The sequence below is a fragment of the Carassius gibelio genome, chromosome A24 (genome assembly GCF_023724105.1).
Source record: "Carassius gibelio isolate Cgi1373 ecotype wild population from Czech Republic chromosome A24, carGib1.2-hapl.c, whole genome shotgun sequence".
NCBI classification, from domain to species: Eukaryota; Metazoa; Chordata; class Actinopteri; order Cypriniformes; family Cyprinidae; genus Carassius; species Carassius gibelio.
The window spans coordinates 10,394,131-10,407,509 of NC_068394.1; the positions used below are offsets into that span (position 1 = coordinate 10,394,131).

General features: G+C 37.0%; 1 protein-coding gene across 10 annotated transcripts in view; it reads left to right on the top strand.

Moving 5' to 3' along the window:
• The first annotated feature begins 795 nt into the window (after positions 1-795).
• LOC127945882 (RAB11-binding protein RELCH homolog) overlaps positions 796-13,379 on the top strand; it is a 42,057-nt gene continuing 29,473 nt past the window's right edge. For 2 of the 10 annotated variants that reach the window (XM_052541973.1, XM_052541974.1), the window contains exons 1-4: positions 802-1,718; positions 9,766-9,855; positions 12,930-13,001; positions 13,199-13,254. In XM_052541973.1, coding sequence (XP_052397933.1) covers positions 1,262-1,718; positions 9,766-9,855; positions 12,930-13,001; positions 13,199-13,254 — 675 coding nt within the window. In that variant the 5' untranslated portion in view covers positions 802-1,261. Of the gene's footprint in view, positions 1,719-9,765; positions 9,856-12,929; positions 13,002-13,198; positions 13,255-13,379 lie in introns of all 10 variants that reach the window. The other 8 variants (XM_052541977.1, XM_052541975.1, XM_052541979.1 and 5 more) reach the window with 7 other exon arrangements.

Here is a 13,379-nt window from a genome sequence, read left to right on the forward strand (position 1 = left end):
TAGTGCAAGACCTTTAATTAAAGACATTAAACCGAATAAATAGATGAGATCCATGCATGTGGACTGCTCATATTGCCACAGAAACAATACAAATACTTATTTTGGGTGTTTACAATACAACTGCATCACTGCATGGAGGTCATGTACATGCAAATGAACTGAAATGCAAATTAGAAATGAATGTTGCCAGTCATGCTTTGCTTGGTTCAGTCCAGCAGATGGCACAAACAAATGTCTGATTGTGTACAATCGCTAATAATGTTGCAAGCAGCCACGTGAACGTCTGTTAATGGCCAAGCGGATGAAAAGCACTCGTGATGTTTCATTTCAGATGAGTCTGTCATGAGATGAAATATAATGTCTGTTTAATGCTGATCTGCATCTATTTTTATTTATCTTGAATTGTGATATCAAAGTGCTTTGGAGGTTTATCATTTGCATGAAATCTTTATATTAATATGTTCTAATTCCTCATACATATAGATAGATAGATAGATAGATAGATAGATAGATAGATAGATAGATAGATAGATAGATAGATAGATAGATAGATATTTTATATTTTAATTTTATTTTAATATAACATTTGTTCTAAGAAATTATTGAATATAATTAAATATGTTAAATATGTTTAATTATATAAAATATAGAACGATAGATAAAATACAACAATTAAGAAATAGAGTAATTACATTTTATTAATAACAATTTTATATTATATTTATATTTTATGTTAAACGTAATTACATACCGGTCTATTCAATTATTTGTTTTCTTTGGAGTTTAGAACAACAGACAAACATGGGGGCGGGAGGGGGGTTACTGTAATTTTTGTCCTAAAAATAGTTTTGTATATAATTTAATTAGTCACATGAAACATATTTTAATATATTTAATCATTTGTTTTCTTTGGAGCTTATAACGACAGCCAGACAGATAGATAGCCAGCCGTGCTTGCTGTACTGTTCTGTGTTTGATGAATTTATGAAATATTCTTATTCTTTTGACAGATTACTTATGTTTCCTCATTGGATTTTTGCACGTCCACTTGGCGGATCCCGGCTACTTGAAGTGCATAACGTCATTTCCGCTCGTGTCTTGACAGGGAGGAGGCGGGGTGCTGAAATGACATTCGGCCCCACCAACCAAGGCATATTTCCAGAAGACCCGTTGATTAGGAGCAATAAAGCGCTCTTGACATCCATCCAGGAAGACGGAGACGCTTATTAGCCAGATAGCTGGCTGAACACCTTACGGCAAAATGGCGGCGGGTAATGTCAACCCGTTTAACGTGAGTGATTCAGAGGAGGAAGCGGAGCAGAGGCGGGATGGCGTGGACACCGAGCGCAGCCCGAGTGATGGAGCGCAAGGCCATATCCTCGGTCCCTTCTCTCCGCCGGCGTACTCCGAGCCAGCCCCTCTGCTGTCCAGCAACAGGACAAGCCCGAATGTGGACGGTATCCCCGCGTCGGCCGCCGCGGTGGCTGGGATCGGAGGAGGAGGCGCAGAGACTCGGGTGTCGCTGGATGCGATCGCCGCGCAGCTGCTCCGGGATCAGTACATCCTCACGGCCCTGGAGCTGCACACCGAGCTGCTGGAAGCCGGACGCGAGCTGCCTCGCCTGCGGGATTATTTCTCCAATCCAGGCAACTTCGAGCGACAGAGCGGAACTCCACCCGCTTCCAAAGAGCAAGGTGTCGGTCCTGGAGGTCCACTGAGTAAGTCATGAGATTATATGTTAATAATGTTGGTCCAACTGCAATAAAAAGTATAATCTTACTATATGAGGTCATGCTCGTGTTGCAAAACCTAGGAGCCTGTATATCATACTCCCATTTAAAGCCAGTCTAAAATGATTTACTGATCTCCTAACCTGGTTCTGCTGGCTGGTTTTAATGCACTGGACACTTGTCAGCTATCGACCAGTTAAACTAGCTGAACTCCACTTGGCTAGACTAGGTAAACCAGGCAGGGAGACCATCAGTCTGGTTTAAGATGTTTTTTTTTGTTGTTTTTTTTCCAGCAGGACACATAGTTGGCACCTTAGTTAGTGCTCAAAAATGCTTTCTAGTTAGGCAGCTCACTATATTTTGGTATCATTATTCTTTTGCTCTTTAAACAGCCATAAAATACACCAACACAGCAGCTGTTAGTACTCTAGCGACTGTATCGGTTTATTGTGCTTGAGTCTAATGCATCCAAGCACGCTGGCTTGTTGAGGAGGCATTTTTAGGGCTGGATTGTGTGTCTGCAGTGTGATGTGATGTGAAGTCTTCCCACTGACCCTCAGCTGCGCAGGTGCAGGATAGAAAGAGGAGAAAAAAAGATGCTCATATGAGGGGTATGTAAAACCCGACTGTGTGCAGTGATATGTGGAATTGATGTACTTTGTTTGGTGTAATCTGGAATTCTTTTCATGGGCTGTCTTTCTTATACCTAGGGCTGTCACGATAACAAATTTTGCTGGACGATAAATTGTCCAATAAATTATCGCGATAAACGATAATATTGTCGTTCTAAGACCAGTTTCAACTAACATGTTGATAATGGCATAATAACGCAGGTACACCTTTTCAAAGATCAATAAACTTTTATTTTATTTTATGGCAGTTTCATTTTATTATTTTTTTTATCGTGCGATTAATTGTTTTATCGACTATCGCGACAGGCCTACTTATACCTTTGCTCCTAAATGAAGTTTCTTGTCTGATAGGCTGCACTCATCTGCCTCTTACTATTTGCCTTTCAAAGCATGACTTTTGAATATGTTTTTCTTGCATGTAGTTGCAGTGTGGATTGACAATTGCTAGATCCAATTCTAGTGTTGATCATTTATAAAATAATTTAATTGATGAATGATTTATTTTTTGCAAAACAATCAACCTTTTGTTAAAAGGAGCCGTTTCGTCTTTGAAATCGGTTACAAAAATCAATAATCTAAAGGGAAAGTGCATGCAAAAAAATACAAGTCTGTCATCATTTAGGCTACTTACCCCCATGGTGTTTCAAAGCTGGAACACAAAAGAAGATATTTTGAAGAATCCTGGCAACCAAAACATTTTGGTTACTGTTGACTTCTATAATTTGGACAGAAAATAAAATAGCTTATTTTATGTTTTAAAGATTCTCTTACAGTTCTGCAACATCAGAGTGAGTAAATGATGAAAGAATTATCTTTTTTGGGGTAGCTGTCCCTTTAAAAAAAAAAATGTATTGACCAATTCTACCTTAGCAGCTGTTGCCATTCACCATATAATTAGGCAAGCTTTTGTTCTGATGTGTTTGGACAGTTGTAGAATATTGCATAAATTATGGGGGGAAATGTTAACCAGTGAAACAAAGACTTAGACTAAGACTGTGATTCTTTCAAACTTATATATATAAAAAAAAAACTGTTGTGGATTAAACTTATGTAACCTTCATTCACAAATTAACATGAATAATATAAATAATTGCTAAATAGTAAAAATTTTAATAATTAAATATTAATGTTTAAAATAATACTCGTTGTAATAATAAAAAAAAAACTGGTGTGTAAAATGCTAATATAGTTATGGCTATAGTTCTATTTATAGCTATCACTCTTGGTGTGCACAGGCCTTAAATCAGTGTCTCATATGAATCAGCTGCCTATTGCAAAGAGTGTTATTAGGGCTGCAACTAACGATTATTTTGATAATCGATTAGTTGGACGATTATTTTTTCCACCAATTAATCGGATTAAAACCCCTATTTTCTTTCATTTTACTGACAAAAACGCACTATTCCACATTCTGCCCAATGTCCTTAAAACAAACGTGCCAACTGAATGCTATGAAAACGTACAGTGCTTAATTTGTTAGACCACCTGCCATAAGACAAAACACAAATATTTTAGGAACCTGTCAAAAAAAAAATATAAAAAAAAATTCTAAAAATGTTATTTTCGTTTTTGGACAAATAACAAACTGAAACAACTAAATAGTATTTATTCACATAATAAGAAAAATTGCCTCGTTTCCCTTTGTTAACAGCTCACATGCTTGCTGGCATTGTTTATGTACTTTTTGACTGATTGGGTATCTGAATAAAAAACCCACTATAAAGCACTTGGCAATTTTTTCTGCCTTTCTTTCACAGATAACAGCAATAATTATATTATAGCATTAAAAATAGCCTACTATACTGTTAATAAAAAAGCTTACTCATACTGGAGGTGTAACCAATACAGAAAGCTAGAACATTATTTTGGTAATTAATTACCAATATTGTTAGTTAAGAGCAGAAGTGACACAAACCTTACAAAATTGGTTTAAAACCTAACATTAATTTAGTTTTAATAAATTTGTTAATCACTGTAGGCTATATAGTAAATATAGTTTAAATCTCTTGATCAAAAATTAAAATAGCAAATATAATAAAGTCAAATAAAATCACATTAATGCTCTGCAGGAACACGCGTCACGTGCACTTTGATCACAATCAGCGTCATTTCTTTATCCTGTAAAAGCGTCTGATATTTATATTCAGACAATTACACACCGCTGTCCCTTCACAATTCCTACTCTCGTAAATTACTCTCTCTGCATGTATAAATGTCCTAAATATAAATGTTAAACAACAGATATTTCAGCATAATAATAATATTCCCATTACACTAATGCATCAGCTTGAAGCTTAAAATAAAGATTTATCATGTTTTGGCAGCTTGGACCACGCACTTTTCCTGCAGGAGCTCATTCTGTTTCCTCCAATATTTGTAGATGCATTACGTCCATTGAAATGCATTATTCAGTGCTGTAATTTAATGCGACTGGCTGAAGTTGTACGTGCACTGTGGACAGACCCGACTAATCGATAATGAGAACCGGCGTTGATGATTTTCATTATCGATAATAATTGATTTTATCGATTAGTTGTTGCAGCCCTAATTATTATATCTGAATATTTGTTCCATTTCGCACGACAACCATCTTCCTTCATCAAAAAGGGTAGATCTGATAGTATTAAGATCACTAAAATTGCATGTAGTCCTGCAACCTTTCCAAGGTATGTTAAAACCTTCATTCGTTATGTAAAATCAATTGATGTGGTTTTCTAAATTCCTTGATTTCACAAATGATGTTCTCAGAAATAAACCAATCCAATTCTATACCTATAAAGCCCAGTCTTTCCGCCCAGTGATTCTATAGAAGAACCATTTTGGGTTCCTCATTGAACCTTTCAGTGGACAGCTCTTTAAGAACCTTTTTTTCTTCGTGTGAAGACCATTTGAATCATTTAAAGAATCCTTTTCCACTATAAAGGAAATGGAAAGGTTCCATGGACGTTAAAGGTTCTTCATGGCGCCATCGATGCCAGTAAAGAACCTTTATTTTTTAGGGTGTCGGACTGAAAGACAGGATGTGACCTCACCTCATCGTCTTAAATGACACCGCTCTCCAGGGAGAGGGGGATGCTGTAGAAATTATAGGAGTAGACCTGAGCTGCCAATAAGTTTCAGCCAATCCACATTTTTTAAACTGTATTTTTTCTACTACGTAAGCATGTGCATATTGGCTTTTAAATACATGCCTAATTGCCGCTGACGCCCGTGTATTGACCTGGCTCTAAGAACACAGAGGTTTTAGGAACCACAGGGTTTTATTAGCATTATGGAGCAAAGCCCCTCCCCAAGAAGAGGATCTGGCAACCAGCAGAGAGGGAGCAGATGGCTCTTAACCACGCTTCTGTCATGTCATTGCAAGAAGAGACTTAATCAACACCTCACTCATTCTCACCAATATATTCCCCTTTGCTAGAGAGATGCACCACTGGCTTGAGAAGCATTTCTGGGTTGAAAGGCTTCTGTGTGTTTAGGATGTGAGAGGATTTGAAGCAACGCTGAATGAATATTGTAAACCGTATGATGCTAGCAGCTGTCGGGTTGTCATCAAAGTGTAGTTTGTCCCCCCCACCACCTCCCCCGAGCCTATTCATTGATCTCCGTGACACAACAAATAGACCAGAATACTCCATTAGGCCTTATAAAGCCTTATAAATGTATTAACCTTTTCTACTCATTCTTACAATACAACATTCTGCAGACCCTTTTTTTGACTTGCTGCTTAATGCACACTAAAATTAAGATTAAATTATAAAGATCTAAAATTATCGACAATGTCAAGATTCAGATCAGGGTTGTTCTTGTCATTGTAAGTGGTAAAGCTTACTGGATGTGGTAAATAAAAGTAAAATTAAACCATATTTCAGTCAGTATACACTACTGATCAAAATGTTGGCATCAAGAAGATTTTTTTTTATAAAGAAATTCACAGTACAGGATTTTATAATGTTACTAAAGATTACCATTTCAAATAAATTGTGTTATGTTCATTAAAGAATCCTAAAAAGAATTTATCAAGGCCTCCACACAAAAAAAGAAGATATATATATATATCTTTTTTTTGTGTGGAGGCCTTGATAATGTTAAACAACATTATCAATATATATATATATATATATATATAATTTTTTTTTTTTTTTTTTTTTTTTTTTATTGTAATATTTCACAATATTAAGGTTTGTTTGATCCAATCAATGTATCCTTGGCGAGCTCCAAAATTTTGAATGGTAGCCACAGGTTTTGTGAATTTATTTATTATTTTAATGTGACCTGTGCTATGCTATTATGATCCAAGCACTTCTGTGGTACATACATATAGTAGCTGAAGCTGAAGTTGGAGTAAAAGTATAAGGTAAAGTAATATAATGCGAGGAACGAAGAATGCATGCAATCTCATGAATAAAAACAAAAGAAAACAGGCTAAGTAACTTTTCTCCAGACCTCCCCGGTATTCGTTCTTAAGACTATAGTCCTAAACCTTCGCATTCATGTGGGCCTGAAGGTGTGGCTTTGCTTTTTAATTATTGTGGAAACGACCTTTGTAGTCATTGCTTTATTTATTGATTTTGATAACCTGTTTCTAAGAAGAAATGACTCCTTTTTATATAGACCAGGTCTTCCTGGTGTAGAGTTAGTGTTTGTTACTCCCTCAGATTCCTGAGCTCCTAAAATAACCAATTATTGCTAATACAAAACACTTGTGCTCACTGATAATAAGCTCCTGACCGAACACAAAAACTCTCTTTGATTGTCACATACGTCATATAAATATAACATTAACTAGTACAGCAATGTTTTGATGTTATACTTTTCATGGAAATCAACTAATGAATGGTTTACTTATAGTTTCTTCATATTAAACTGGAATATGGGATAGTGTTTAAATGATTTCTATCATTGTGTTGATTATGTGAACAGTGTATGTTTGCACATTTATTGCTTACTCACGAGTCACATGACTCGCCTGAAATATTGAACAAGAGCCCTTCAATATCATTCCTTGCAGGAAGCATCTAAACATAAGTCAGGCTCGCATACTGCCTTCGCTGTACCTCCAGCCTCTCCCTGTCAACCAGTTTGACAAGACGTTTATTCAGCACAGCTCCGTGGCCCTCTCACGTGTCGGATCTCAGCATTGTCATTCAAGTCACGCCCAGAGATAGTCACAAAACCGTTCCTTCATCAGTACTTCTCTGTCCCAGGCTGTGATGGGCAGGACCACTCATTAAACCAACAGGGTGTCAGTTGACATCTAGCCTGCTGCATTTTGACAGAATACAAGAATAGTATTTCTCATTTTAATGGTGGATGTGATGTTGTCGCTTCTCTGCATGGACAGCTATACAGTCACAGGACTGTATGAAGTACATGAGCTTTAATGCCGTCATGTGACATGCTCAAGTCACTGTGATATTTAGCTTGAGTGAAAGAAACTAGGAGGCCTTAGCCATGAGAGCACAGACATTTCAAAAGGCCATATCACTTGTTATATTTTATTTGATGTTATTTGATTTTACTTGCCATGTTTGTCTAGTTTTGTTCCAAAAATCATTTCGATTGCTATGCTAATTCGATGTTTATGACCATTTTCCAAAAGGTAAGTTTGTTGCCATAGCCGTGAACTAGAAATTAGAAATTTAATGAGTAATTTCATTTATTTTATTTTATAATGATTTCTTTTTTTGTGCCAAACAAACTTTTTAAGTCGGTCTTAATTAGAAATCAACCGATATATCGATTTACCAATATTTTCCCCAATATTTAATCATTTTTTTATAATCGAATATCGATTTTGTAATAACAGATTCACCGATAAACACCGATATCTTGTGGGTGTTTTGAGAATTCCGTGCAGGATCGCTATTGCCACGTCTGAGGGGAGACGAGACGATAACAACTGCGTGCAGGTACTTGATTTGCTGTAGTTTGTAAACTTGGCTCTACAACCCTCTACGGACACCTTGGCAATTGAATCACCATTGGCTAGTAAATATTTTAGTTTACTTAATATTGGGAAAATCCTAACAACAATACTGATAAGATAATAATGATATGAATTCTAATAATAAGAACTATAAAACACACTAAGGATTACTAAGATTAATGAGCTGCTGGATTCATGAATATTAATCAGGTTTTGTGTGTTTGCTCGAACTGATTTGCTGAAATCAAAACAGGGACTATAAAAGATCAGCACCAGCCAATGAGACTGCCGTTTGCGCATTAACTCCACCCACTACCAAAAAACCCGGCTGTTCTTGAAAGCTGAAGACTTCCACAGGAATGCCGTTATTTTGACAGGAAAATACAACAAAGAATATTGTTTAAATGTAACGCGTCAATTCTCTCTCTCTCTCTCTCTCTCTCTCTCTCTGCATGTGTTTGAGAGAACACAACGGCGATTTGTACGGCTTAACACTAGAGTTTATGGTACATTAAATACAGGTGCGCTGCGCATCCATTGAGATGAACTGAAAAAAAGCACAGATCGTCTGAACTCTGGCAATAGATCATGAACTAACAATGAAACCTTCAGTCAGAGAGTGTTCGCGAGTGAAAATATATCTGTGCTAAACTTATACTTAGCCTCGAACTCGCACACTGGTTAGTAAAATCTGAGAATTTATTAGCCTTTGGCTAATATTAGACATCATTTCGTCGCCAGAATGAAGATTTAGTCGCATATGCGAGTGATTTACTCGCAATGTAGAGGGTTGCTCTAAGACATAGAGACATAGACACAGAGTCATGTTAAAAAAATCCATAAATTAATAAATGATGCGTAACTAGGGTATCTTTTTGTTGTGGGGGGAAGTTTTGAGTTCTAAAAGTTAAAGTATGTTTTCATGAACTTCAGTATCAAGTTCGAGTTGTGTCCTTGCAAAAGGTCAAGGAAAATTTGATTTCTTATGACCTGGACTAGACCTTTGAAAAAAATGCAAATAAAGTGGAATCTTATGCATAGATGAGTACCTAAACACCATTATTATGTCCTCATTATTCATCTGAAATTACAATAAGTAAATGTGGTTTGTTGCTGATTAATGTGTTACCATGCCAGTGTACACAGTGTACTACAATCGTTGGCATGCAGAAATAGGGGAGTCCATGTGGGGGCTTGACGTTGGCAATACTTTTCTATCTTCCCTCCAGCAGTGCAGACAGATGGAGAGAGACGTGCTCGTCTGGAAAGTTTTGGCCTACGTCAAGTCTATTCTCTATAACCGCTGACTGCTTTTGTTTGCTGAAACAATTCAAAATGTTACCACTTTACTTTCTGTAAATGATAGTTTAGTGTTCTATCTCATAAGGGTGCATTTTGTTATGAAACCCTTCAATTTGGTGGGAACCGCTGAGTTTAACATCCTTTTTTTTTTTTCTGTGTGTATGTTTGTTTCCAGATCGAGCTGGCAGCATTAGTACATTGGACTCTTTGGATTTCGCACGGTATTCAGATGATGGCAACAGGGAGTCAGACGAAAGAGTGGCAGGTAAGGAGAATCCTGCTGGCAAATCTATTTATCTATCCATATATAAATATCTATTAAATGCGTCTGGATGTTAAGATTGGATTTTATCACTTGAATAAATTGTGCATGAACACCCAGTCCTAGATCATATTTGAAAATCACATCGGATTTGTTTGCAGTGTGCCTCACATGCCACGATGGGACGGTTGGCTACTAGTTAAATGCATTTCCCTCAGCTACAGTGACTGGTAATGTGGTTGGTTTTAAAAGTGCAAGTGTTCTTGAATTCCAACTATGTGTCATGTAGTACGTTTAATACTGGAAATCTTAAGTCCATTGAGTTTTAAACATTTTGCATGGACTTAACATCATATTAGACCACAATTGACAGTAGCCAGATTTTCTATTTACCAATAACTGGAATTTCCAAGAACACAATTCAGCAGTTACAGTATGTGGCCATTTTTAAGGCAAAATGAGAGGGAATTGGCTTCACTGGACGTTTTTCTGGAAACTATTAGTGGTTCAGCGGCTTGTGTAGAACTCTTTTATGAGAGGCGATTTGGTCAGTGTTACCGTATATGACACAAGATTCTTGGCATTCATGATTGATGTGAATACACATGGGTCAAACATTATGGTTCACTGACTGCTTTCTTCAGCGGTCTTTTAGATGAGTGCTCTCTGTTGATGAGTAGGAGGGTTAACTAATAGCCTGCACGCTAAACTTCTCTTTCTAACTGGGCTAGACTGATAATAACTATCTTGCTTTCCCATTTTTTTTCCAAGCAAAAGGTGTTCTGGCTCTCAAGTTTCCTCTCTTGTCATTTCCCAGTTTTGAAACTTGCTTGGCTAGGTTGCCATACTGTTCCTTTAGCTTTTTCCTGCATTAGCTTGAGTCCCTCCCAAGCTTCAGATTTTTACATTATCCTAGCAGATATCGATTTTTCGGATCAAAATGTTTTGTTAATAATAATTCCTGTGAAAATTCACATACCCTACCCTCTCCCAATATGACAAAAAAAAAAACTCTTTGGAGCTGAGCTGCACACAAATATTTGTTGGCGCCTGTCAAACATTAAAGTCACTTAATTGTTTACGAAGTATTAGCGTTTTTACGATCTAGTAATACATATTGCTTGTGGTCTTTTTAAAATGTTAACATTTTCTGATAGTATAAGTAGGGTCTATTTACACCAAGGCTGCATTTTTAGCATTGAATAAAACAGAATAACGTTACTATATGAGCTTCTTTTATTTTAATTTTTTTTACAATTTGTGCATCTCTACTAAACAAACAAAAAACATTATGTGAATATAAATTATAGCTATATTGTATTTACGTAATGGCCAATTTTACGTGCTTGAGTGTGATTTTGTTGAAAAAGCTAACAATAGGTAAGTAGAACCGTGCAGCAGATTAAGATTGCTTTGTACAAAAGGTCACTTTTGCACCCCTAAATCTTGACCCCTTCAGCTATGAGCACAGCCCTGGCTGTCTGACCTGGGGTTTATTGGCTGTCTGATGGGTCTCTATTCTAGTATTTCTCTTTCCAATACTGGACCACAAACCATCCAGGCAAGCACTTCTTTTTATTTTTTTTTGTTCTTTCATTTTTCCATTTGTTAAACTTGCATCCTGTGCTGTGTTGATCAGCAGCATAGGTGCCTTTGTCCCATTTGAGCTCTGCTTTATCTTAGCTTTTTCCCTTTTTTCCTTCTTCTGATTTCTTTGTTTCTTCCTCTTCCATTTGAATTCGTCTTTCTTTTTTCCCCCCCTCCCTTCTTTGTCTGGCACTGTTCAGGTAGATGGTGTTCCAGAACACATATTAGGAAGCAGAGCTTGTGGGAGTCCCACCTGCTGATCATCAGTGCACAGTCATGCAAAGTGTCCTGTGCTCATCATGCTTCTGTTTCCTGGTGTGTCTCAATCCGTTCGCTAGTTCATACACTGCCAAAAGGTTTCAGAGAATCAGCTGATTCCAGACAGAATATTGGTCATTACATGTTTAGTCATCAGTGTCCCAATTGATAGTAGATCAGGGTCCTTGCTAATCCCAAATTTCCTTTGATTACTGTTTTAGGAAACTAGGCAGCAGAATGAGACACAGCCCGTGTTAGAACAGGTCCACGGTAGAAGGATTGCTGCTGGGTTTTGCTGGGTAAACCCCTTACGAATTGAACAAATGTTTTACAACAAAGATCAAATGCAAACAACAGGTGGATTTAGAATTTTGTGTATTTAGGATTTGCTTCTGTATATATTTGGTAATTGAGTAATTTTCATTTGTCTGTGTTTAAATTACTTTCTCATATTCCAGCGTAATATTCAGAGACCGTTTTAAATAAGCCATTCAATGATCGAATCCCATGAAAAGTCTCTATGGTGCTGTCAAAACATTTCTCTGCATCACGAACAATCTGACATGACATTACCGGTCTAGCCAATGATGTTAGTTTGGGGTGAGAATACTTGTTTCATAATTAGGCCTGTCCCAAATGGCACGGTTGAACTTGAAGACTTGAAGTTGGCGCACTATTCTGCAACCTAAAATGACAAATAGGACTCTCTCTATGGCCATGTGAACTTCATGGATATATATGCTACTAGATGGCAAATAAACTCAAAGTGAACTATTAATTTAGGACAGGACCACATATTTTGCAACTGTCTGATGAAGCTAGTCAAACGGAATTAGAAGATCTAAAGGAATTTGTTTTATTTTGTTTTACCTTTCATCTAAATCAAACAACCAGATTTGCTTTGCTCTAAATCCCTGGTCAGACAGCAGCTAGAGAATTATGTGCACAAACAAAATCTCCCGAAGTGTAAATATTTCCATGATCTGGCAGCTCCTCCAGCAACCTCTGCTGCATGTGTTCATTAGATCCATAGCGTGTGTGTCCCTGTTTTGGTTTCGCCTCGGCTTCTTACAAAAGTTGTCATGTTCTTTTTCTTTTCTTTGTTTTATTTTCTTTATTTTGTTTTTTCATGCCCATCCTTTTGTTCTTTTTTCCCCCCTTTTGTTTTGTTTCTTTGTTCCCTTCTCTTGGTTGGATGCCTGTTTGTGTGTGACCCACTTCCCCCGGTCCAGTTCTGGAGTTTGAACTGCGGAAAGCCAAGGAGACCATTCAGGCTCTTCGTGCCAACTTGACTCGGGCTGCAGGTGGCGTACTTTCAACTTTTACATACTTCAGTCCTTTCTGCTAGAGGAGCTGCTCTCATTCCTAAAGGCAGTTTTTAATGTCCACCGTAAATCAAATTCCAGCTCACTCATTTTTCTTTTTCTTTCTTTCTTTCTCTCTCTCTCTCTCTCTCTCTCTCTCTCTCTGTCTCTCTTTTTCTTTCTTTCTTTCTCTGTAGAATGTGAGATTCCTTCTCAAGAGAGAAAAAACTACAAATCCAGTCCTGAAATTCAGGTTACCCCATTTTGAGTTTTTTTATTATGGTATTATAAGCTTAAATATATTAGGTTTCTCTAATAAGCTTGTTATCAATAATTAGCTTGAATCGAAACTATATAAATTTTTCCCTATTGTTTTTC